Raw genomic sequence first — 26,081 nt, 5'->3', positions numbered from 1 at the left:
TTTCATCATTTTCTATCTTGCAGACAGTCCAATGTCTTTCAGTAAGAATAAATACAACAAACTGAGCAAAAAAACCAAACAAGTTTTGCCTGACTTGGATACTTCCTGTAAAAGACTGAAAGCACAGAGGGGCTTTTCTCCACTGCACTTACTGAACTGACACAAGCACGATAAAAAACCAACTGTCTTGTACAGCTCTGCCCCAGCTATGGCTCATTTTACAGCACGTGCTGCAATGAATCACAGAATCACTGAGGCTGGAACAGTCCTGCCAGCCCATGGAGCCCACCCTGTGCCCAATGCCCACCTTGGCAAAGCCCTCCCAGCCCACCCAGTGCCCGATGCCCACCTTGGCAAAGCCCTGCCAGCCCATGGAGCCCACCCTGTGCCCGATGCCCACCTTGGCAAAGCCCTCCCAGCCCACCCAGTGCCCGATGCCCACCTTGGCAAAGCCCTCCCAGCCCCTGGAACCCACCCAGTGCCCGATGCCCACCTTGGCAAAGCCCTCCCAGCCCATGGAGCCCACCCAGTGCCCGATGCCCACCTTGGCAAAGCCCTCCCAGCCCATGGAGCCCACCCAGTGCCCGATGCCCACCTTGGCACAGCCCTCCCAGCCCCTGGAGCCCACCCTGTGCCTGATGCCCACCTTGGCAAAGCCCTGTCAGCCCATGGAGCCCACCCAGTGCCCGATGCCCACCTTGGCAAAGCCCTCCCAGCCCCTGGAGCCCACCCAGTGCCCGATGCCCACCTTGGCACAGCCCTCCCAGCCCCTGGAGCCCACCCAGTGCCCGATGCCCACCTTGGCAAAGCCCTCCCAGCCCACCCTGTGCCCGATGCCCACCTTGGCAAAGCCCTCCCAGCCCATGGAGCCCACCCAGTGCCCGATGCCCACCTTGGCACAGCCCTCCCAGCCCCTGGAGCCCACCCTGTGCCTGATGCCCACCTTGGCAAAGCCCTGCCAGCCCATGGAGCCCACCCAGTGCCCGATGCCCACCTTGGCAAAGCCCTGCCAGCCCATGGAGCCCACCCAGTGCCCGATGCCCACCTTGGCAAAGCCCTCCCAGCCCATGGAGCCCACCCAGTGCCCGATGCCCACCTTGGCAAAGCCCTCCCAACCCACGGAGCCCACCCTGTGCCCGATGCCCACCTTGACACAGCCCTGCCAGCCCATGGAGCCCACCCTGTGCCCGATGCCCACCTTGGCAAAGCCCTCTCAGCCCACCCTGTGCCCGATGCCCACCTTGGCAAAGCCCTGCCAGCCCATGGAGCCCACCCAGTGCCCGATGCCCACCTTGGCAAAGCCCTCCCAGCTCACCCTGTGCCCGATGCCCACCTTGGCAAAGCCCTCCCAGCCCATGGAGCCCACCCTGTGCCCGATGCCCACCTTGGCAAAGCCCTCCCAGCCCACCCTGTGCCCGATGCCCACCTTGGCAAAGCCCTCCCAGCCCACCCTGTGCCCGATGCCCACCTTGGCACAGCCCTGCCAGCCCCTGGAGCCCACCCAGTGCCCGATGTCCACCTTGTCCTCCAGCCCAGAGCACTGAATGCCATGTCAGTCCTTCCCTGGACACCTCCAGGGGTGGGGACTACAAATCTCCCTGGGCAGCCCCTTCCAATCCCTGACCACCCTTTCCAGGAACACATGCCTCCTGATGTCCAACCTGAACCTCCCCTAATGCACCTTGAGAATGTTTCCTCTCCTGTGTCCCTGTTCCCTGGAGCAGAGCCCGACCTCCTCCAGCTCCCCCATCCTGTCAGGGAGTTGCAAAGAGCCAGAAGGTCTCCCCTGAGCCCCCTTTTCTCCAGGCTGAGCCCCCCCAGCTCCCTCCCAGTATATTCCCATCCCTCACACGCCGGGCCGTTCCTGCAGCTCCTTCCTCGCCTTCCCGCTCGGCCGTCGCCGCCTCGCAGCCCCTTTGGGGGGCTTCTCATCCTCCTCCCAGCCGCCGTCAGGCTCCGACTCCGATCCGCCAGCGAGCACCTCGTCCAGGCTCAGCTCCGCCAGGCTCCTGGGGGGGAGAAGGAGGAAAAGAGTGAGAGGGGAAGCTCAGTGCGGGAGTCAAGAACCGCACCAGGGGTGAGGAGCCGCACTCAGGACGGAGATGCCAGAGCCCGGCGGTGCCCCCGGTACGATCCACCCGCCCGGGGCCGCGGACAGGGCCGCACTCACCTCCTGCCGGGGGCCGCCATTGCTGCCTCCGCCACGCGGCCGCCGCTTCCGCTCCCGGCGTGCCCGCGCCGCGCAGGCCACGCCCACTTCGCGCAAAGCCACGCCCCCTTCAACCCTGGCCACGCCCCCTCCATCCCACCGGGAGTGGATCGGGAATGTCGTGCCCAACGGGAGCAGGGATGGGGCTGTTCCGCCGTGGTGAGGCCACGCCGCGAGTGCTGCACCCAGTGCTGGGCTCGTCACTTCACTGAGGGGCTGGAGCGTGTCCAGAAAAGGGAACGGAGCTGGGAAAGGGCTGGAGCAGCAGGAGCGGCTGAGAAAAGGAGGCTCAGGGGGGACCCTACAATTCCCTGACAGGAGTGGGGAGCCGGGGGGGGTCGGGCTCTGCTCCAGGGAACAGGGACAGAGGAGAGGAAACATTCTCAAGCTGCACCAGGGGAGGTTCAGGTTGGACATCAGGAGGAATTTCCTCATGGAAAGGGCGGTCAGACATTGGAAGGGGCTGCCCAGGGGGGTTTGGAGTCCCCACCCCTGGAGATGTTCCAAAAACATGTGGATGTGGCACTTCAGTGGTGAACTTTCCTGGGTTAATGGTTGGACTTGATGGCCCTGGAGGGTTTTCCAACCTTAGTGATTCCATAAATCAGATTTTAACTCTTTACTCAGAACAATAAAGTTAATGGTGTTTCTAAACTTTGGTGGTGGTGTCCAGGGAAGGACTGGACGTGGCACTGAGTGCTCTGGGCTGGGGGACAAGGTGGGGATGATCCGTCACAGCTTTGACCCGACGACCCCAGGGAATTCTTTTCCAACCCCAACAATTCCAAGGCATCCCGGTCAGGCCACGCCCCAAGCCTTGACCCCGCCCCCTCCCGTGGCGCGCCATCCCGCGGGGCGGGGCCTGCTCCCTTCGCCACGCCCATTCTCTGACAAACCACGCCCTCTCCTCGCTTGGCCCCGCCCCGTGCCGCCGTGGCCCCGCCCCTCGCCCCCCGGTCCGCGGGGCCGCAGCGGGGCCGGTGCCGCGCGGTGCGACCGCCCGTGCCAGACCCGGGCACACGTGCGGGGCCGTGCGGGGCCAGGCCGGGCCGTGCCGCGGGGTTATTCCGGGTGACGGAGGAAGCCACAGCCGCGGGGCCGCCCCGGCTCGAGGAGGGGCCACCCCCGGCGCCGCCGCGCACCTGCCCGCCCCCGGCCCGCCCCGTTCCCCCGCCGCGGGGCCGGAGGTAGCGGTGCGGGTGTAGCATCGCCCCGCAGCATCCCCCGGGCTGGGCCGTGGCTGCACCGGAGCCGTGAGTACCTCCGGGGCACGGCCCTGCCACCACCTCTCCTTCTCTCGCTTCTTCTCTCTGTCCCTCTCCTTCTTCCTCTTCCTTTCCCTCTCCCTCTCCCTCTCTTTCTCCCTCTCCTTTTTCCTCTCTCTCCCCTTTTCCTTCTTCTCTCTCTCCTTTCGCTTCCTTTTCCTTCCCTCTTCTTTTTCCTCTCCCTTTTCCTCTCCTTTTCTCTCTTCTTCTCTTTCTTCCTCTCCTTCCCCTCCCTCTCCCCGGCAGGGCCAGGGCACTCAGACCTCACGCGAGAAGGGGCAGCCGGAGGGGTTCCCGGGGAGGTGGGGGACTGGCAGCAGGGGGGGACCCCCGGAGGAGCTCCCCCTCCATCCCTCCCCACCGCTGCTCCCGCGCATCCCTCCTCCGAGGGCAAGTTTACTGTCTGGGTACCACGCAGCGCATCTCTGGGGGGGGCCCACCCTTTCCAAAGGTTTGGCACAACCGGTGCCGCTTGCAAAACATTTCCAAAGGTTTGGAACAGCCGCTGCCGTCTCCAGCCTCTGCACCGCGGTATCCCCGTGGCCGAGGCCAGCAGCATCCCTGTGCTGAGCATGCCCTCCTTCCCCGTCCTCTGCCAAGTCCTGGAGAGATCCCGTTGGCAAAGGGGAAAGCTGCAGCTCCAGAGCCTGGGGAGCAGCCGCAGAGAGGGGTCTGGCCTGGCTGTGGTTTTCCTTGCCCTCGGTGGAAGCACACGGGTATCAGTGGTGGTGGTGGGAGGGGAGCTGAAGGACACGGGGAGAAATGTTGCCTCGGGTTTTCTGGAAACTTGGGAGGGGGGGGAAGTGGGACGCAGCTTTTTTGTGGCCTCTGCAGTGACTGTCAGGGCAAGAGGGCTCTCCTTGAGCTACAGCATCGCTGCTGCTGGAGCTGGTCCTGAGAGCAGCAGGCCAGGCAGGCAGCTGGTTTGGTTCTGCTGGCTGAGCAAATGCTTCCCTCTCCAGGGAATGACAGCCCTGGGATCTTCACTTCCCCATGGCATGGGAGGAACACGGTGGTCGGGCATCTGTCTCTGCCCTGGCCACCGACCAGGCTTTTGTGCCAGGCTCGGGCTGCAGGAGCAGTGGCCTTGCTTTGATGGGGTCTCTGTCTCCTTTGACTTCAATGTTTGCTGTCCCACAGCACTGTCTGGGGGGGCTCTCCATTGCTGGAGACCACCAGGAGGGAGGTTAGTTCTGGAGTGATTCAGCAACATGTGGATGTTTGGGTGTTTTTGATGTGATAGTCTGGCCTTTTGCACCAGGAGGTGTTGGTTTGTTATGGGTTCATTGTTTTGTGGCTCACTAACACTTCACTGTGTAATGGCCTTTTGGTTATGATCCCTACAGCTAAACAAACATCCCTCTGAAATCTCTTCCCTCTGCACCCCAAGTTTCTCTGCCAACCCGTGAACATCTGCTGGAAATCCTTTATTCAGCATAGCAGTGAGTAAGACTCAGGGATGTTTGGTGTAGAGATCTGAGTTTCCTTCCTGAGCACTGACTGATTAATGAATCACAGCAAATAGCATCTAATTCAGAGCACGCCAGGAGCTGGCAGGCATAAGAGGCACCTGCTCTCTTGGCTTGATAGCCCAGGATCCAAGTGGAGTTGCTCCATAGCATCTTGGGTAGTTGGGCTGGTCCCTGATATTTCCTGTCAGCTGAGGTCAGCTTGGTGGGGGTGGCAGTGGAACCTCTTTGTTCTGCCAGCAAAGACAGTGGCCATCTGCCTTTGCTCCCTCAGCATCAGTCTGGGTCTCTGTAGATGGAATGGCATGTGCAAATCAAGGCAGGAGTGCTCTGAAGGCTGGAGATGTGCTGGGGAGACTGTTCAGGATTCTGGGCTTGCTTTGCTGCGTTTCAGGCTCAGCAGCTCAAAAAAATACTGAAGTCCCAGTGCTTCTGGATTTTCTCAGGTGCTGGAGCCCTGCCTCCAAACCCTTAGGCAAACTGAGCTTACGAGGCTTGAGAGGCTTCATCTCTTCTGCCTGGCCTGCTAGAACTGGCTGCAAACCATCTCTAAAGGATGTGAGCCCTCAGGGGCAGGAATTCGAGCTCCTTCAGCTGAAATTCCCAGGGTCTTGGCAGGCCCCCAGTGTACCAGCAAGCTCAAGGCCATTATGTCACATGCTCCTCATAGCACAGTTTTTGTGTATGTGGTCTATGCTGTTGCTTGCCAGAAGATATGAGGGAATTCTCTTGTTTTCTGTCTTGAAAAGAGGCTCCCACTGCTCCACAGTGTGAAGCTCAGAGCTTATTCAGAGCAGGAGATGTGGATCTGGCCTGGTATGTCTATGCTGCCAGCCCACGCTACAGCAGAGGCTGGCAGGAGTCTTTGTAAACCACCCAGGAATGTGGTGTGGGTCCTGTGGAAGGGGTGAGCCAGGGTGCAGCTGGTGATCTCCTCTAGTAACCTCCTGGCTTGGAGAGTCACTCATGGGCAGCACTTCCCAAGACTCCATCAGCAGAAGTATTCTGTGTGTCATCTGTCTGTAAAAGATCTGTTTGCATGTTTGCAGCCAGCAGTTCTGAGTGCTTTTTCCTCCTTTCCCTACTTCTGGAGCCATGAGAACATGCTGCCCCTTGTCATGGAGTCAACCTGCCCTTAAGAAGCCAAGTGGTGCCTCTTGCTGGGTCTCCCCAGATTCATCCCTGTTGTCTGAGCAGTAGTGCCCTGCTCTGAACTGCCCCACTGCCACCTTGAGCCACCATCACCTTGCACAGCAGACAGGTAAAGGGCACAGCCCCTCTTTGAACAGCTCCTGGCCAAGGATGCTGCAGAGAGGGAGGTCCTGGACAAGTGTAGGAGCCAGGAATATGGAGGTGCTCTGATACAGGCTGCCTCCAGTGACCTGAGTGCTCTCATCTTGTGTTTAGCTGTCAGAAAAATGAGCTGGGAACAGAGATGACTGTCATGGGGAAGGCCAGAGGGACAGCAGGAATACCACAGGGATGGGCAGTGCAGCTGATCCGGTAACTGTCACTGCTGCCTGGACAGGGGACTTGCTTTATGCCTCTGTTTGGAGGTTTGGCACTGCTGGTGCCATAAAATAGCTCTGGATGCGACAGTAGCTCCTCTCCAGTGCCTGCTGGGGGACACTGGGAAGGGGGAATTAGGACATGACCCACATTTCCAGTCCTTGAGAGAGTCAAAGGGCTCATTTCACTGAGATCTTGGTGTGCTTTGTGCTGAACTGTAGAAACTGCTGTCTGACCCCAGTGCAGCTGCAGAACTGCACATTTTGCTGAGCATCTCAAAGCATGAATCAGTTTCCATTTCTTGTTCCTCCCTAACCTGGGAATTCAGCAGTCCCAAACCTATTTGAGTCCTGACCCGCACAGCCAATTACTTGAAAATGGCCCAAACGTTAGCACAGATGCCTCTGAATCCCTCAGCCATGGAGTCCTGCTTGGAGCAGCAAAATAAAGCAGAAAGCTGAAGATGTCTGCAAGAGGAGCTGCTGCCTGTGGGAAGTGAGGGAGAAGGTTGTGTACCCAGGTGGGCACCAAGCAGGCTGAATGCCCTTCATCTACCTCAGGTATGAGAATGTCCCAGTGCATTGAAGCTCTGTCTCATGGTCCCTCCTTTCACAGTTAAAGCACGTCTGAGAATCAGCTGGGGGGACTTGAGAGCAACTTTGAGCTGAACTTCCAAACAAAACTTCCTCAGGAGTAATGGGGAGCGAGGCTTTAATTAGAAAAGACCTCCAGCCTTCTGTGTGCACCAGAGGCCGATTGATTACAACCCACTGAGTTGTTGAAAGACACTGACTAGGTCAATGTGCTGAATGCCCTTCTTGCCTGGAGCCAGCACTGTCTCTGTGCTGTAGAGCTGGCAACTGTGTGCAGCTTTTCCCTGTCCTCCCCACCCCCTTTGCCGAGGCTCCACATCCTCTCTGGCAGCTTGTCACTTCTCTGCAGATGTCTAGACAGGAGGATTCAGTGCGTGTCAGTTATGCCTAATTCATTAAAAAAAAAAAACCAACCAAACCCTACTGAGAGCTGGGGATTCTCAGTCCTGCAGACTCAGCGCTGTCTGCGGTGCCCCGGTGCTGCCTTGAGGCTGGCTCAGAGCAGATTAATTCCATGGATCCGCAGGAGCAGCCAGTGCCTCGGCTCCCATCCGCAGCAGGGGGGTTGGAGAATGGATGGCAGGGCTGGCAGAGGGAACAGCAGAGAGGAGAGGATGTGGGGAGATGTGTTAGGGGCTGGTTGTGTGTTCCTGACCTCTCCTTGCTCCTCACCCCCCATTTGTGTTCTCAGTGTGCCCATCGGGAGCTGGCAGAGGGGTTCAAGGTGTCTGAGCTCTCAGTCTGGGCTGAACCTGCCAGCTTCCCAGCTCCAGTGTCCCTCCTGAAGGCAGAGCTGGTGCCAGCAATGACAGCTCCCTTTTCCACATTATGTCACTCTTCCCATCGATGTTTTCAGTCCTGACCCCTGTACAGGTTCAGCCCTTACAGGAGCCATGAGGACTTGCAGTTCAGAGCATCTCGTTCCCTGCTCCTGAACCAGCTTCCTCCCTCTGCTTCCTCCCAATTGCTGACTCTTCTCGACTGAACATGCAATGAACCTTGTGTTAAATAGACTGAATGTGAGCTGCTGCACACTGTCAGTGTCTGCCTGGATTCCCTGGATGCAGGCAGAGTGGTACAGGGGCTGAGAAGGGACTGAACCCCAAAGCATTGCAGTGAGCAGATTTTTCTGTCTGTATCAGAGACACTAATGTGATGTCTCCTGGTGGGGACAATTTCCTGGATTTAGTGCCTGCTTTGCATCTGAGTCCTGGGCCTGTACAACTAGATGATTCCCAATCCTCTTTGTTTGTGTTTATTGTGGGGAAGGGAGCAGAAAAGGTAGGAACACAATAGATTTTGTAATAGGCAGTGCCAGGACCTCTGAAAGAGGAAGAATTTGGGGTATCCAAGTTTGAGGTTCAAATCCAGTGTATATCTGCTGAAGCCTGTGAAAACAAACCTGGCATCTGATTATTGATGCAAAAATGCTATAATTGTCTGATATTTTAAGGCTTCTGTTTAGTGGGCTTCAGAGCCATAGAAGGGTTCCACAAAAAGGGTGGCTCAGCCAAATTTGGGGTCTCCACAAAGCAATAAAAGGAAGGTGAGATGTGCAGTGGACTCAGCTGCATCTCTGGATGCTGGCACGAGCTCTGTTAATGGTCTTACAGCACAACAGCCTCTGTTGTTACTGCCAGCTCAGCTGTTTGTGTCCCTTGGCTGTGGAAGGGAAGGAAGAGTCTGCAGGAACACGGGAGCACATTGTCTTGCCAGCTCTGCTCCCAGGAGGGAAGTTGTGCCCACCCCCACAGCTGGGCAGGGGTTTGCTGGTGCCCCATTGGGCTACCCCCGTCTGGTCCTGCCTTTGATGGTGTTACACGTTTCACATCCTTGGGGAATGCTGGAAGCTACTCACTGGAAAATGGCCTGTGAATCCTCTCAGGAGGGTTAAAAAGGAGAATTCTCATTCCTGGTGCAGCAGAGAGGAAGATGCACTTGGAAGAAGTGATTCCTCTCTGTGAGTACACTGTGATCCCCTCCTTCCCCAGGGATCCATGCTGTTGCTCCATCCCTGGGTGAGTTCTGTGCTGTTGGGGGGGAACTGCTTTGGCTCCAGCACTGGGAACAGAGATGTGAAGCTCAGTCTGGAGATCTGGAAGATACGGAGATCCAGGCACAACAGAACAGCACTGCTGGCAGTCCCTGCTAACCTGGGACAGAGCCAGAGGACGTCTGCAGGCAAAAACAGGGACTCTGTGCCTGGGAAATGGACCCCCAGTGCCAAGGAATGGAGGGACCACTCCCCTGAAAGGGAAATTGGCAGCATGGTGCCACCTGAAAGACCTGATGTGTGCTGCCCTGTTAGTGCTGTAACACACTGGGGTCAAGGTGAGTGCCAGTGAGGGGTTCATGTCTTAGCCAAAGGTCTCATGGCAGCACTTCTGTGCAAGATGCAGTGATGTGCACACAAAACAGGGCTTTGATTTACCAGAGAAGAGGTACTGGGATGTCAGCACAGGGATAGGGCACACATGGAGGTGATGGATTTAAGCAGGATTGCATGTCAGGCCTTAGGGCATGTCATGCCTTGGAGAAGGGGGTGTCCCCTCATCCCCAGTGTAGCCTCATCCCCAACATCTGAGCAGCTGCACAGGATGTGTCCTTGCGGTCTCCCAGCTCGCCTGCCAGACACAAAATCCCCATCCAGGCTGTCAACAAAAAGCCATTCTCCAGGGCCTTCCTGGGGAAAGGGCAGGCTCAGAACTTCTCCCTGGAGGATACTCTGTTCCCTGTTTATTGCTCAGCACACTTCTTTTCACTCCCAGCAAAATATGGGGGGTTTTGTGCAGAGAGAACAGACCTCCCTTTGGGCAGGGATCATTTGCATTAATTAACAGAGCTGTTATGCATGGCCACGCTCTGTTGCATAGAAGCCAAACAAACGCCTTCTTTTTTTTTCCCTTTTTTTTTGCCATAACCCAAGAGTTATTACAAGTCAGGCCCCGCATCCGCTCCGGCCGAGGCGTGACACGTGCATTCCTGCTGCTGTGTGCTCCACAAATGTGGGCTTGTGTTTCCTTCCCCTGCTGCAGCTCTGGACACTGCTTCACTGTCTCCTGTGGTCCAGGCACTGTTCCCCATTAATTACATCTTAGCAGTGCTCGTAGGCCTTCATTTCCTGGGAATGGAGCTTTAACAAGGAAATAAGGAATATTTAGTGCTGCCAGCGAGGTGGAGAGTTCAGCACGGGGAGCAGCAGGAGCAGCAGTGGAGTGTTCCTTTCCTTTTTTCCCACTGGTTATATTCTGATCCTTTAAAGCAAAAGAGCTCTGATGGGAACAAGTTGTTGTGGAGCAGAGGGAACAGTGGGGACTGAAGGGGTTGTACCCACTTCAAACCTTTGACCAGCCCTGTGCTAGGATTTCAGGAGGGTGATCCTGTCCCAAGAGGTCTGGTGGGTGGGTGAGTGGCTCTTCAGGGTGGGATTGTAGTGTGGCTGTAGCCAAAACCCATCAAGCAGAGCTGGTTCAGGCTGTCTGTGGGACTGTCCTCTGGTGTGGGGATGCTCATGTAGCCCAGGGGTGCAGGGGTGGCATCTCCTTCTGGCCCAGCTCCCTGTTCAGTCACATCATAGGCCAGGGGGCCTGTGAGGGGGTGTAGCTCAGCATGGCACCTCAGTGAGGGTCATGCCAGCCCTTGCTGGTGACAGCAGGGAGGTGTATGTGGAGAGGAGACTGAGCAGTCACTTGTTTCTTGGCTATGGGAATCATTGCAAGGGAAGATAATGTCACCCCTTGTCATTCTGCATTTGTACTTGCCCAGAGTCATGCAGTGACTCAGTGGCAGGGCTGGGAAAGGAGCCCAGCACTTCCGACTCTTTGGAAATGTATTTGACTCCTGCCATGCCAGTGCTTCGGCCGCAACCACCTTCACCCTACTGTGTCCTTTCTGTCCCTCCCCTGACCATTGAGCCCAGTTTTGTGCTCCCTCAGGGTGGCAAACCTTTCCTCACAGGTCTCCCAGAGCACAAGGAGAAGCAATCCTGTCTTTTCCCAGCTCTTCTGCCCTGTTCTTGCGTTGTCCCCCCACTGCTGTGGAGCTGGGAACTCCTGTCCCTCACTCCCAGCACCCAGCAGGGATGAGGCGAGTGCTTCAGAGCTGGAACATGACTTAAATACTGATGGGGACAAGTATGCTGAGCAGTGTGTTACACAGAGAAACCAGCTCAAGCAGATGAGGAAAATCCTTGAGCTTGCAGCTTAGGGATGAGAATAAATGTGGGAAAGCACCATTTGCTCTCTGCCCTAAACCAGCTCTGAGAAAGGACCTCGGGAGCTCAGGCAGAGATGTTAATGATTAAAAACCTCCTTTGTGAGGGCATCTCTCACCCAGCAGTGTCCATGCATGGGAAATAGGAGAGAGAGGGTGTCTTGGGGATGCTGCAGCTTGCCCTTCCCATTGGAGAAGGCCAGTTATCTCATGGGTCCTTCTTTGCTGCCAAGGGCTCCATGGCATCCTGCTCTCACTGCTGGGAAACATCAACAGGCATTGCCTTTGTTGTGTGCCCCTGAGTCTTCCCTGCCGACAGCCAAATGAGGAATCTCCTATCACCCAGGATGATGCAAATAGAAGAGGGCATCGCAGGCTCCCCTGCGCTCAGAAAACATGTTTATTCATCTTTTTTCCTCCCCCAGACTCTAGTACGTGATACAACTGCTACTTCAAAAGGACTAGCTGGCTGCCTTGGTGGCTGAGCAGGCACAGAGGGGTGGGTTTCTATTTTGGGGCTCGGCTCAGTGTAGGTGTGAGGGGAGGCGGAGGGGATTCTCCAGCCGCAGGGATGCGGGGGCAGGCGCACGCGTGCAGCACACGCGGCCTCATTCTGCATTCAGGCTGCCTTTTCCTCCTGCTCCCGCCCCCTCCTTCCTCCTGCTGCTCAGTCATTCCCTCCTCACTCCCCCACCTTTTGGGTTCTGCTGGCACAGGGAGAGTCGAACGCCTTCCAAAACAGCGTGAGCAGCCTGGATGAAAACAGTGTGGGGGAGAAACATCTCAGCACAAATAAATACCCTTATTCCTTGATTAGGCAATTTTTGTTTTTATAGAATCATAGAATGGCCTGGGCTGGAAGGGACCTTAAAGATCAACCAGTTCCACCCCCCTGCCATGGGCAGGGGCACCTTCCACTAGACCAGGTTGCTCCAACCTGGCCTTGGACACTTCCAGGGATGGGGCAACCACAGCTTCTCTGGGAAATCTTGCCAGGAAATTCCCACCCTCACAGGGAAGAATTTTTTCCTAATTTCTTATTTAATCTTACTCTCTATCAGTTTGAAGCCCTTCTCCCTTGTCCTGTCACACCATGCTCTTGGAAATAGTCTCTCTCCATCTTTCTTGTAGGCCCCTTCAAGTACTAGAAAACCACAATTAACTCACCCCGAAACCTTCTGTTTTCTTTCCTTCCTTGCTGGAATTCTAACACAGGCAACTATGACAGGATCCCTGGAGCTCCAACCTGAATTTCCCCTCTTTCAGTTTGAACCCAAATGAGCAGGATGGCATTTCCCTGGCAGGGACTGCTTAGAGCTGCTCTTGCACAGGCTCTTTGAGCAGTGATGGGGTCCATGGGGATTGCCTGGGGCTCAACCTGTTCTGCCTGGCTAACACTTTGGTTTTTCCTCCATGCCAGGGCCGGTGAGAAGGGTAAACCCCCCCAGCTCCCCACTGCAGCCATGGAAGGGGGTGTGCAGCTCCTCAACCGCGATGGGCACAGCATCTCCCACAACTCCAAGCGCCACTATCACGATGCCTTCGTGTGCATGAACCGCATGAGGCAGCGGGGGCTGCTCTGCGACATCGTGCTCCATGTGGGCACCAAGGAGATCAAGGCCCACAAGGTGGTGCTGGCGTCGTGCAGCCCGTACTTCCACGCCATGTTCACAAGCAAGTAGAGTCCTCTCTTCCCCGTGGACAGGCTCTCCCTGCCCTCCAAACCCTCTCCTTCCTTCAAAGCCCTTCACTTTCTGCCCTGCTCCCTGTTCTCACAACCCTATGGAGTTGTGGTGCTTGTGTATCATTTCTGTGAGGAATTGCAGTAATATTCCTCTTTTGACTCCATGCCCTGAATCCCTGTGCCCATAACTCCTGCCACATGTATGTTGATGCCACTCATGCAGACCTGGACCCCATTCCTTGGAACACACCACTGCTCCTCCTTGCTAAAAGAGGGACGGAAAACCTTCCCCGGCTGTGGTGTGGAGGTGGATGAGGCTTGTTCCACGCATGGTTAGATCCTCCTGCAGGGAAACAGTCCTGCTGTGGGAATTTTGTTCATTTTTGTGTCTGTGTTGCCCCAGATGAGATGAGTGAGAGCCGCCAGACCCACGTGACACTGCATGACATTGACCCCCAGGCCCTGGAGCAGCTCGTGCAATACGCCTACACAGCTGAGATCGTGGTGGGAGAGGGGAATGTGCAGGTAGGAGCTTTCCCCCAAAATCTCTCTGCTCCACAAAGCTGTTCTGTATGAGACTTGCCTCCTGAGGACTCTTCTCTCCTTCTGCTCAGCACTGCCAGCTGCTTTTCTGTGGTGGCAGCTGGATCTAGCAGTGGTCAGGGAGTTCACCTGCTTCCTCATCCCCAGAGGTGCTGGGAATGGCTCCTTCAAGCACCATGCAATGCCCAGGTCTATTCCTGAGCACCTGCCATTCTCCTGGCCCTGTGGGGTATTACAGGTGTCCTTCTCAGCTCTTCTTTTCCTTAGTCCTGTTGAAAACAAGGAATGCGCTGTCCTTCCCCGCACTTGTGTGCCTGAAGGTGCTCAGTAATCCTGTTCTGCTCATGACTTGCAGTGAGACAAGGGTGAAAATGGTTTCCTGGCCCTGGAAACTCTCTTTTCCCCCCCTTCTTTTCCACTGCCAGACACTTCTTCCTGCTGCCAGCCTGCTTCAGCTCAATGGTGTGCGGGATGCTTGCTGCAAGTTCCTGCTCAGCCAGCTCGACCCATCCAACTGCCTGGGGATCCGGGGCTTTGCTGACACCCACTCCTGCAGTGACCTCCTCAAATCTGCTCACAAGTACGTCCTCCAACACTTCGTGGAGGTGTCCAAGACAGAGGAGTTCATGCTGCTGCCTCTTAAACAGGTGAGGCTCTTGATGGGAGTATGAAGGTTTGGGTGCAGCAAAGCTTTTTGTGCTCTGTCCTGGAAGGCACAGTCTGTGTGCCAAAAGCCCAAGGAGTCTGCACTAAGAGGACAGGGTTTGGCAGGGTAACATGCTCACATTCTGTGCTTTGGTTCTCTGTTCAATGGAGAGACAATATGTGGGAAGATTGCTGTCAGCAAACTTAATCCCATGGGAATTAAGGATGGGAGGGTAGGATGGAGGATAATTTTGGTCACTGGTGCTTGCCATGTGAGCTCTGAGCACACTGCCCTCTCTCTGGGAGCACAGTCCAAGGAATAAGTAAGTCCTCCCTGTCCTGGTCACGTAGCTGTGATGTTTAATTCAGAGCTCAGCTAATGTTTCCTGCTGTTTATCATGTGGTGCCAGGATGGCCCCTGGCTCCTCTGCTGTGCCCTGGCCAGGAAGCATCACCAGTCCTTGTTCTGCATCACCTGACCCTGTGTGGTCCCTCAGCAGGATCCAGACACCTCCTTCCACCCCTTCTTGGGGCAGTGAGGTGTGTGGCAGGGCAGGGAAGGTGTATCTCCACCTGCTCTGGCTCTGTGTCCTTGGCAAGTGAAGCGAGTGCTCTGGGAACAGCCAGGGCACCTGAGTCTGTCCCATGAAATATTGAAGGGGCCTGTGCAAGCAGAGTCATCTGCCTGATCTCACTGATGTTGATTGGAAGTGTCAGGAACTGCAGCAGCTTCAGCCACAGAAGGGGGGGATGAGCCAGGGAGGATGACTGAGGGCAGAGCTGTCTCCACACCAGCTGCACCTGCTGCTTTGGGGGACCCAGGGCTGTACACCCCTCAGCAATCAACATCTACAGGAGGCAGGGCTCTGCCTCTGGCAGTGCTGCTCCCCTGGGCCAGTTACTTGGAGGTGTGAATGTCTTCTCTCCTCCCAGTCCATACCAACCAACACTGTCCTTCCCTCCCGGCTCTGCAGGTGCTGGACCTCATTTCTAGTGACAGCCTCAATGTGCCATCAGAGGAGGAGGTGTACCGGGCTGTGCTCAGCTGGGTCAAACATGATGTGGACAGCAGGAGACAGCACGTCCCCAGGGTGAGTCTGCTGGGAAGGTGACCTGGATCTACACAACAGCTCTGAGTGCCTGAGCTGGGTAGGGACAGGCTGGAGGAAGCTGCAGGGGGCCAGAGGGCAGGGACAGCAGGTCCTTGTCATGCCACTTCCAGTCTAGGTTTGAAAGGATCTTAAAGATCATCTCTTTCTACCCCCTGCCATGGGCAGGGAGACCTTCCACTAGCCCAAGTTGCTCCAATCCCCATCCAACCTGGCCTTGAACACTTCTAGGGATGGGGCAGCCACAGCTTCTCTGGGAAACCTGTGCCAGGGCCTAAGCATCCTCTAAGAATTTCTTCCCAATACCCAAACTAAGTCTCTCCTCTTTCAGTTTAACTCTGTTCCCCCTTGCCCCATCACCAGCTGCCTGTGTCCCAAAAGCCTCCTCTCCCCTCAGCTCATGAAGTGTGTCCGGCTGCCCCTGCTGAGCCGAGACTTCCTCATGAGCAACGTGGACACGGAGCTGCTGGTGCGGCACCACTCAGAGTGCAAGGACCTGCTGATCGAAGCCCTCAAGTACCACCTCATGCCAGAGCAGAGGGGGGTCCTGAGCAACAGCCGGACGAGGCCGCGGCGCTGCGAGGGGGCCAGCACGGTGCTCTTCGCTGTGGGTAAGGCACTGCCACCCCTGTCACCCACACCCCAACCCCATCCCAGGGCCCCATGGACTGTGTTTGCTCTGTTTGCCCTCCCACAGGTGGAGGGAGCCTGTTTGCCATCCACGGGGACTGCGAAGCCTATGACACACGGACGGACAGGTGGCACATGGTGGCCTCCATGTCAACACGCAGGGCCAGAGTGGGCGTCGCGGCCATTGGGAACAAGCTCTACGCTGTGGGAGGGTAAGGAGGGCACGGGAGATAGCAAGGGTATGAGCAGAACCTGTGGTGAGAGCAGCCCTGGGAGCAGGAATGGCCAGCAGAGCCTCTTGGAGTCGACCTCTGGATGCACCATCCGGGATCTCTTGGCTGGCAACTGAAACTTCCTTCCCTGCTCTGCAGTTCAGAGCAGTGAGTTCACCAGCTCTTGTTTTGGTGGTGGCTGTGTCCTGGACTGCCACAGTTCCCCCCATTTCTCTCAGAATCACAGAATGGTTTGGGTTGGAAGGAACCTTAAAGATCATGCCACCCCCTAGACCAGGTTGCTCCAAGCTCCATCCAACCAGGCCTTGGACATTTCCAGGGATGGGGCAGCCACAGCTTTTCTGAGCAGCTTGTTGTTCTCCCTTTCTCTCCCTACAGCTATGATGGGACCTCTGACTTAGCCACAGTGGAGTCCTATGATCCTGTCACCAATTCCTGGCAACCTGAGGTGTCCATGGGCACCAGGAGGAGCTGCCTTGGTGTAGCAGCACTTCATGGACTTCTCTATGCTGCTGGGGGGTACGATGGGGCCTCGTGCCTGAACAGGTAGGGGATTCCTTGCTACAGGCTCCTCCACTGCTCGTGCATGCAATGTCCTTGGTGCTGGGAGCCTGGGAGCCCTGCTCCTGACCTGTGGACTGGCCCCACAGTACATGTGTTCCACTCTAGTGGGGAAAAACCACTTTGTAGCCCTCTGTCACAACAGAATGCAGCCTTTGTCAGTTCTTCCCTCCGTTCTCCCTGTCTATTCCCAAGCCTCCTTGGGAGCTGCCCCTGAGGGCCTGTGTCAAAGAGCTTTGACCTGGGCTTTTCCAGTGTCACACCTTATGTTCCTGTGTCCCTGCCTGCTGCAGTGCAGAGAGGTACGACCCTCTGACAGGCACCTGGACTTCCATCGCTGCCATGAGCACCAGGAGACGCTACGTCCGGGTGGCAACTCTAGGTGGGTGATGGGACAAGGACTTCACGGTCTTCTGTGCAGACTCTCTTGCATTTCTGGTGGTTCCTTTTGATATTCTATTCTAGTTCCTGTCCCCTTTCCCTAGATTCCCTAGCTGTGGCCCAGCCATCCCTCTGCCATGTCCTGAAATGCTCCCTGCCTCTGCCCTTCTCCTCCGTCTCCGGAGTAACTGGGTTTCATCACACTCTGGAGGCAACTCCTGTGGGGACCCACAACTTGTTGCTTTGTGCCTCTCCTACTTTGTGGCAAGGGGATGGCTGTGGATGATCCTCTATCCCTAGAAGGAAAGGGACAACCTTATTAGTCCTTCAATATGATAACAGAATAGTTGTTTCACTGATGATCCAAGTCCCACTCTCACCCAGGCAGGTGCTGGATCTCCCTGGGGATGCTTCCCACCTTCCCAAGAACTGCCACATGGTGTCCCAGTGTCCCTGTGCCTCTCCCCTACCCTGTTCTCTGGTTTCAGCCCTCGGTGCTGACTCAGAGCTCCCCTGCCCTCCATCACCAGCTCATACTGTGCCTGCCACAGCCTATACTGGCATTCCCTGCTCCAGCCTCCACAGCTAAAAATAACCCATCGCTTCAGCAGAGAGCACTTGCAGCTCCTGTAATGAGGAGGTCAAGAAGCAGCAGGCAAAGGAGCTCTCTGGGAGGCTTGGAGCGTGGCAGAGAAACTGCCTGATGAATATTTCACAACACTCCATGCTGGAAGGGGAGGGGAGCTGGGGGAGCCCTGCTGAGAAGCCTGGCTGCCTGAGGCACGGAAGGCTCAGCTCATACCTGTGTGGGCACCTCTAGGGTGGTACCTGTAATGCTGTGGGACCTGTGCTGGGACAGGGACCATGTCTTTTGCTAATTTCCAGTGTCTGTGTGACTGTCTTTGCAGAAGGCAACCTCTATGCTGTTGGGGGATATGACAGCTCATCCCACTTAGCCACGGTAGAGAAATATGAGCCCCAGGTAAATACAAGTGAGATTTTGACAACCCTTTTCCTTCTCCCCTCTTTCTGGGGTGCCTGAAAGCACTTAAGCCACTGTGCATGACTGTGTCATGGAGTGGGTATCAGCCCCCTTCCCCAGCTCTTCCATAGACACAGAGCATCCAGGGTGCAATCCTGAGCAAAATGAGCCAAAGCTGTTCCGTGGAGGCTCTGAGGTATCACTGTGAGATTTCAGCCACCAGAACATTCTCCATCCTGCTGCCTGTAGGCCAGCTCGAGTTCTGTAGGAAGAACAGTTCTGGTACATGCCCTGAGCTGTTCCCAGCTTCCAGCTGAGGTCCTGCACTGTGCACATCCAGTGTGGTTAACAGGGAGTGTGGCAGGCTGGGGATATATGTTGTGCCTGGGGACTTTACAGCTCTGTTTGAACAAGGTAAATTGCTGCAAAAAGATCAAAGAGAAGGTCCTGGAGTTTTTTCATGAGCTGTACAGTTGTACAGATTTGAAATAGATACAGCTTAAGCCCCATGGCCAGGCTGGGATTCAGCTGTGACATGACTGGTGGCCTGGCATAAGGATCTCTGTGCCCCTGGGATGGCAGGACTCCTGCCAGCTGCCACTGTCCTTTCCTGAGCCAGTCAGCAGAGATTTCTCTGCTGCTCTTACTGCGGGAGAGTGGAAGGGAAAGCAGTGGGTTCTGCCCAAAAGTCCTTTTGGAGGAGGACCGTTATGCCAGGAGCTGTGTGGTTAGAGCAGGACTAATAATACCACAGGACTGGTTTGGCAGGGATATGTGGAAAAATGCCTTGTACACCTGGCTGATGAACAAACACTGCCTGTTCCCAGATCAACACCTGGACACCCATCGCCAACATGCTGAGCCGCCGGAGCAGCGCCGGGGTGGCCGTGCTGGAGGGGATGCTCTACGTGGCTGGGGGCAATGATGGGACCAGCTGCCTTAACTCTGTGGAGCGCTACAACCCCAAAACCAACACGTGGGAAAGCGTGGCCCCCATGAACATCCGTAGGTAAGGAGCTGTGCCCCACTCTGGAGCTGCTGCAGCAGGACTGGGGGACCCGTCCCGCCATGCATCCCTTGGCACTGCAAACCATAAAACACAGCCCATGCCTCCCAGGGTTTGGCTGATGTTGTGACTGGCTGCACATGGGCAGCCATGCTCCTGCTGGGCTGAGAGGGGCTGGAGTGTGTCCCAGGGGGGCAGAGCAGGGATGTTCTGCAGAGGGATTTATTCTCAGCAGTCTGTGTGGCTGTAAAGGTTCCACTGGCTGAGGCCATGCAGATGTTGCTGTGCTGTAGGAGGATTTAGGGCTTGGAAGCCCAAGGATTTTGGGCTCCTAGGGTTTGTCATTTAGAGGTGGCACTTCTCCAGTGGGATGAGAGCATCAGAGTGATGAGGAAGATCTGAGGGATGAGAGTATCAGAGTGAAGGGGAAGATCTGAGCCTCTGTGCCGCACTCTGACTGTTTGAACTCCAATAGTTCATTTTCTCTGAGCGATTGTGGGGCTGGGCACTCCTTTTGTGGGGTGGCAGAGCTCTAGTCAGCTAATCTGAGGTGCCGAGCTCCTCTACACCCCATATACATACACCCTATTCCAGCCTCACCCCCACTGTGGTCTCTGCATGGTCCTTTCAGAAGCACCCACGACCTGGTGGCCATGGATGGGTGGCTGTACGCCGTGGGTGGCAACGATGGCAGCTCCAGCCTCAACTCCATCGAGAAGTACAACCCCCGCACCAACAAGTGGGTGGCGGCGTCCTGCATGTTCACCCGCCGGAGCAGCGTGGGGGTGGCTGTGCTGGAACTCCTCAACTTCCCTCCGCCCTCCTCGCCCACCCTCTCGGTGTCTTCGACGAGCCTTTGACAAAGAATCAGGACGTACCTTACCTCAAGGGGACAGGGGTGCCTGGCAGGGCTCTAGGCCAGCCTGGCCGGCCCCGAGGGGCAGCCGGTCGCTGTAGGAGGACAGCGAAGGTCCTGGTTGCTGCCTGCAGCCCCAGCACGCCTGTGGGCCCCGGGGCTGTCCCCACTCTTGGTGCACACATCGGATCAGCACGACCACAGCAGTTAGAAATGTGCTTCCTGGACGAGCACCCTCCGCCGCAGGGCGAGGAGAGGGGTGCTCTCCACTCCGTTCAGACTCATCCCACCGCTCACCCAAAGGGCTCATATCTCCTTTGGGGACGGGAAACTGTAAACCATTGCTGCTTCTTTGGATTCACGGGATCCAGCCGGTGCCACACGCGAGCACAGCCAGCCTTGGAGGTTTCCAGGAGCCCTGGGAGGTGGCCGAGGTGGGCAGCGTTCCTGCCAAGGACACAGCGAATGTGCAACCACCGCTCCTCTGAATGTCACTGTAGCCAAACTCTTTACCAAGCCTATCGTGCACTGTTAAAGACTCTGAGGCCACTGTATGGTTCTCAATGGTGTCTAATTGATGCCTTAAAATACACAAAATGGAAGAAGCTCAGCTAAAAGGGACAGTGCCTGGAGGAGGTGAGGTTCGGAGACAAAACTGGACGTAGCATCCTGAACCCTCCAGTGTTTCATGCTCAGCTGGCCCCACCTCATCCCCTGAGATCCCAGCTGACCATTGCTCTGGGAGTCCCCAGCCAGGCAGATGGGTTGAGTGACCGTGTTGGCATCCATGCCATTGCTGCCCCAGGCTCGAGGGACTGTGTGGCTGCCCTCTCTCTGCACATGGTCCTGGTTCAGACTGGGAACGGATCGGCCTGTTTGCTGTTCCCCTCTCTGCAAAGCAGATTCTGGGTTTATGGAAAGGTATCAGTTCTTTAAAAAGAACAGTCCAGCCTTCTAAATGAGGAGGATTGCCTGGCATTACCTTTTTTGAGTATTAATTTTTTGCCTTTTTTATTTGAATGCTGATATTTTAATTTTGAATGACTTCATATCCCTTTGGTTTTTTACGCTACCCTGGTATTCCCCATCCCATCTGCCTCTAAGGCAGCAGAAGGGATGCAATTATTTTTCTCATTTGTTGAGGAGACAATGCCTGTGTCCTGGAAGATGTTCTCTATGGGTGTGTGGGGTGTGTGCATGTGTGAGATACCGAATGTGCAGCGAAAGCAGCACGGAAGGGACCATTTGCAATTAGCAACTCCCTGGCAATTAAGCAATGACTTTAATTAACTAAAGGTTGAATAAATTAGTACTGTAAGTCACAGGCCTATCCCAGACCTGCCTATGCCATGGAGCCTCTGGGGTGATGTTTTCAGTGTGTGTGCTGTGTGTATGAGGCACGAGCTCAGACATAGATCAGGTGTTCTCCACATTACAGAGGAATGACTCAACCACTGGTACCTCAATATTGTTCAAATGTAGCATTGGAAATACAGTCTAACTGTTTGGAACTAATTCTTTTATCCCTTTTTTCCCTCTGCTCCTCATTTCTCATTCACAGAGTTCAGATTTCACATGTGGTGGGGTTTGTTGGCCTGAATTTTCAAGTGGTGAGAAATTTCTTCTTTTTGGGGGGGGGGGGTAAAAGGAGAGTTTGAGATGAGACAGGGACTCCCCAACTTAGGACAATTGTTTTGAGGGTCTGATTTCTCCTGGAAAGGTGCCTGCATATCTTACAAGCCCACTGACATGCTTTACAAGCCCACTCACAGTGCCTCATGTTGGACACCTGAAATTACCAGCAGCTTATGAAAATCTGAGTTGCTTCCCTCCCCAGCCTCTCCCCAAGGACAGTCTGAGCTTCAGGCTGAGGAGGCCTTTTTGGCCTTTATAACAGACTCTAAATCTTCTTTTTGTCCCTCTCTCACTTGTCCAGATTGTCACAGCTCAGCAGCTCTCCTGTTCCTCTGTACTGCAGAGGACCCTGTGAGTGTCCAGGCTCTGTGCAGGTTGTCTCTTGGTCAGCATGGGCTGCCCTAGAAGGTCAGATGACTCTGCTTTGTTCAAAAAAATGATAAAATTAGTGAAGTCTGTTCTGTTTAGTGCATGTGCCTACACCTGAGGGAGGTCTCAACACTTTCCATCCCATTCCTAGAATCAACATCAGGATTTTACTCTTCTGCTGGGCTTGTATCAACTGCCCCTGGCTCCAAGGTCTTCTTTGAAGGAGGATCAGCCCAAAAGCCCCACAGTTGTGTCAGAGGTGGAAGGTGCTCATTCTGGGCTTGGCCTGACGTGCCAAGATCCTGCTGAGAACTCAGCAGGAGTCAGGAATGGCAAAAGGAGAGCAGAGGCTGCTGGAGGGAGCATGGCATGACAAAAAGGGGCAGGGAGGGGAAAAAGGGCTGATTTCAAACAAGGAATGAGTTGTTACAGCAGTTGCTCAGCATCTGGCCCAGCTGTGGCTGCTGTAGCGTGAAGGGGGCTGGTGCCTTGGGAGCAAAGCCAGAGGGGAAGCGAGAAATGGAGCAGCTGAGGAGAATTTTTGTGCCATGTGCCCTTGGCCTCCATGCACTGAAAATGGGGTGTGATGCTGTGCTGCCTCCTGAGGGTCAGGGAAAGGGGCAATGTGACTCCTGTCCCCCCTGGTTGTGTCCTGAGCTATATCCCACTGAGCCTGTTCAGCAAAAACCTGGGGAGGAGGAAGCCTTTGGTGTGTCTGATGTACTAACTATGCAGGTGCTCACTGCTTTCCTGTGCAAGAGAGAGAAGGGATGAAAGGGCAAAATAATTCCCCAGCAGCTTGCAGGGGCTCTGGAGCACCCCGACCCACACTGTGTGGACACGAGGTGTCAGCATCTGCCCTGGGACATGCCAGGGTGGAATCGCTTCTGGTGCTGCACGTCCCTTGCTGAGGAGGAGGAGGAGGAGACCTCAGAGGGGATGTGTGTCTGTGTCTGTCTGTCTGTGTAGTACCCTGTCAGAGGGGAGGAGAACCGTCAACTCTGTGTGTGGCTTCTCAGCCAGTTTTAGTTTGTGGTGTCTCACCCAAAACGTTTATTTGTGTGATTTCCCATGTGAGCTTTTCCCAGCAGAGGGGCATCCCTGAGGAGGGGGCTCCAGGCTGTGTGTGTTGATGTGTTTTGCCCAGGGCCCCCAGTGTTGGTCTGCAGTGAGACAGCAAGGCCAGGCAAGAGCCGCTGCCCTGACATGTGGGCAGAGGTTCCCTTGGCTTTACTGCTGGGCAGACCTGGTCCAATCCATGTCAAACCGTCGTCACTTTGATTTCTCTGTAAGTTATCTGACTTACTTATGTGGAACTCTGTTTCTCTGAATTTTTTGCACTACATGGGACTGGGGAGGGGATATAAGCAATAGAAGCCAACATGTACAATAAAGCCGTTTTCTTGAATACTGGACCCTGCCTCTTGCATCCTTCCTTCCCACTTCTCTGGCTCACTCCTGGGGAGGCAGGAGCTGCTCTATGCATTGCCCTGGGCAGAGGAGGGGAAGTATCCACTGGGAAAAGCCCAAGTGAAGGCATAGAGGCTCCAGAGGCAGGGTGATTTACATCTCTCCCTGCCCCCTAAATTCCAGTTTGGTCTCCCTAGGACTCCCAGTGCTGTTGACAGCTTTCCCTGCAGTGGAAATGAAAACCAGATGAGGAACATCCTCCTGCAGCTCACCCAGGGGGCAGGTGTTGCCCAGGGGCTGGCCAGCCCCTCTCTGCTTCCCAACTGCTGCCAATCCCTGCTTCCCAGGGGGAATGCTGAGCCCATTTCATGGTAGGGGGAGTGCAGGGGGTGAAAAGAGCAATGAGAACTGCCTGGCAGCATCCCATGGGGCCCAGGAGGGAACTTTCCCATGTGTGTGCCGTGGTTCAGCCGTGATGCCGCGCGGTCGGAATGCCTGGCTCGGCTGCAGCCCTGCCGTGTCCTCTTTCCTCCTGCTCTCTAGGCTCTTTGCTTCTGTTTTGGGCTTCTATAAATAACTACCATGTTCCAAAAGTCTTTCTGAAGTCTGGAGGCTGCTTCCCTCCAGTTCAGGCTCTCCTGGAAGCAGAGCCAGTGTGCCCTCAAGCTTGTGTGCCCAGCAGGCAAAGAGGGGACTGTCCTTAGCCACTGGTCACACCTGGCCCTGCCATCTGTGAGGATGTCACTGGTGAGCAAAGGGATGTACATTTGCAGGACCTACAATAGTTCTGTCACTATTCTGAGCTGCAAGGTTTTATTTAGAACAAACATGCTGGAGAAATGGCACGTTTCTGGTCACACTCTGACCGTGTTAGCCACGGATCTTAGGAGATATCACACTTTTCCTGAATAAAACACAGTTGTTGCTGTTTGCTGTAATTTCTGATCTCTGCCAGGAGGTGCTGTGCTGTCAGTTGTTTCCCAGCTGTGCAGAGAGAACAGAGTTCACAGAATCACCCTGCCATAAAAATCAGGGCATTTCTGATCGGGGCTCTCTGGAGGGGTGTCCCATTTCTGTGCTTGGCCATGAAGGGTTAATGTATTATATGACAGAAAGGGGAGGGGGGAAAAGAAGCTGTTTGTAAAGGTCAGAGATGGGGAAGCCTTGGAGAAATTTTATGGCACATCCGTTATCAGCTGCTCTCTCTGTGCAATCACCTCTTTGGGGAATATGTTGATTTTGTTACTGCAAGGTAAGATGCAAACAGAGAGAGTCTAACACACCCAATATGTCCATAAGACCTCACACTGCCAATCCCAGTTTGATTCAAACATTATCTAGGAAAACATCCTCTCCTGGTTTTAAAAATCCCCTGTTGAAGAAACTCTGGGAGTTGTTCTGTTAAGAAATAACCTCTCCTGTTAAAATACACACCTTGTTTTCACCTTCAGCTCATCCATTTTCACTTTCTCTGCATCTCTCCTTGTTCTCTTCACCAGCTGGTTGTCACAGGTGTGTTCCCCATGCAGGTGCTTCCAACATCACCACATCCCTGCAGCCTCTCTGCTGCCAGAGCAAGATGGAGCTGCTGGACTGTCACTGGAAGGAGGGAGGAGGCAAAACCTGCTCCCTGCCCTCTTCCCAGAGGCCTCACTGTCACTGCACACAGTCACTGTTGACTCTCCCTGGCTGACCAGGCTGTAATAGATTTATGGATTTACAGTCTTTGTAGTGTTTCAGAGTCTTCCTAAAATAGTGTGTAGATATGTCACATCACGTGCTTTACAGTCATTTCTTAGGTCACTATTGTTTATATTTTTCAAATGTGCCATCAAACAGATTAGTTTGACAAGATCTAATTTCCATAACCCCGTGTTGATTTGTATGAATTATATTCTTCTCCTGTAATCCTTAAAGTTAATCCAATTCCCTAACAACTGTTACATCATTTTGCCAGGAATCAGCATCAACTGGCAAACCCATAATTACTGGGCTGGTTGTTTTACCCATGGAAATACTGATATCCCTGTTAACTTGAGCAATTTCTTTGCAAATTCCATGGTCCTGCAACAGCCACCCAAGACCTTTGTGTTCAGGTTTTTAAAAGTCTTTGACATGAATTCTCTGGATTTTCTGATCCAGAGCATCAAAGTTTTGTGTTTACTTTTTAACAGCTGCCTGACCACGGAATGAAAAGGGGTTTGTCATTTCCCATGTTTTTTTCAACCCATTGCACAGAAATATTTACCTTTCGTTTTGTCATTAACTGCTAATTATTATTATTTATATTTCCATACAACAGGGAATTATATCATAAAATTTTAGTTTGCCTCCTTTTAAAGAATTTTTTCTGTAAATATCCCTTTAGTTTTGCTGGTCATGCATCTCCTTTTGCTCTTGGCTTCCTTTATCAATTTTCCCTAACTCCCAGATTTCAATGAGATTTCCCCTGTTTATTTGCTGTGTTTTCACACTGCTTATCTATTTTTATACCTTTAATCCCACTGGTCCTTTTTCATGAACGACCGTTCCCAGCGCAGCCTTTTGAACCCTTAGGCAACAACCTTAAAGATTTTTGTTAATGCTTAAACCATAACCCCCAATATTATCTTATTTTCATCTGGCTGGGCTGAACGGCGATCAGATTCCATTTGGGAAAAGGCTGCAGATGGATTTATCAGTGGCTCCAGCTTCGTGCTGTTGGCCGGTAAGGAATGTCCGTGCGCTGCACCGCTGGGTTATAATTCGTGGTTAATTCCTCGTCCCAGGGAACATGTACC

The 26,081-nt window shown here is 54.5% G+C and overlaps 2 protein-coding genes across 2 annotated transcripts in view; one reads left to right on the top strand and one right to left on the bottom strand.

The window, feature by feature from the left end:
• NOC2L (NOC2 like nucleolar associated transcriptional repressor) overlaps positions 1-2,216 on the bottom strand; it is a 37,869-nt gene extending 35,653 nt beyond the window's left edge. Inside the window, exons 1-2 of the mRNA XM_071575525.1 lie at positions 2,171-2,216; positions 1,851-2,009 (exon numbers count right to left, since the gene is read on the bottom strand). Coding sequence (XP_071431626.1) covers positions 1,851-2,009; positions 2,171-2,190 — 179 coding nt within the window. The 5' untranslated portion in view covers positions 2,191-2,216. The remainder of the gene's footprint in view (positions 1-1,850; positions 2,010-2,170) is intronic.
• Positions 2,217-3,194: 978 nt separating this feature from the next.
• KLHL17 (kelch like family member 17) lies at positions 3,195-23,306 on the top strand. Its single transcript, XM_071575829.1, has 12 exons — positions 3,195-3,462; positions 12,678-12,931; positions 13,345-13,466; positions 13,910-14,131; positions 15,104-15,220; positions 15,636-15,849; positions 15,936-16,080; positions 16,480-16,647; positions 16,956-17,044; positions 17,952-18,025; positions 18,853-19,034; positions 19,663-23,306. Exons 2-12 carry the CDS (start codon positions 12,721-12,723, stop codon positions 19,889-19,891), a joined length of 1,773 nt encoding a protein of 590 aa, XP_071431930.1. The 5' UTR covers positions 3,195-3,462; positions 12,678-12,720; the 3' UTR covers positions 19,892-23,306.
• Positions 23,307-26,081: the final 2,775 nt, after the last annotated feature.

The sequence above is a fragment of the Pithys albifrons genome, chromosome 22 (assembly GCF_047495875.1).
Source record: "Pithys albifrons albifrons isolate INPA30051 chromosome 22, PitAlb_v1, whole genome shotgun sequence".
NCBI classification, from domain to species: domain Eukaryota; kingdom Metazoa; phylum Chordata; class Aves; order Passeriformes; family Thamnophilidae; genus Pithys; species Pithys albifrons.
Note: the sequence above shows the minus strand (reverse complement) of the source record. Positions and strands in the feature narration are given on the sequence as shown.

Coding starts and splice junctions, on each gene's coding strand:
- KLHL17 (XM_071575829.1), top strand. CDS start 12,721: ATGGAAGGGGGTGTGCAGCTCCTCAACCGCGATGGGCACAGCATCTCC. Junction 16,648..16,955: donor GGGGCCTCGTGCCTGAACAG/GTAGGGGATTCC, acceptor TGCCTGCTGCAG/TGCAGAGAGGTACGACCCTC. Junction 17,045..17,951: donor CGTCCGGGTGGCAACTCTAG/GTGGGTGATGGG, acceptor CTGTCTTTGCAG/AAGGCAACCTCTATGCTGTT.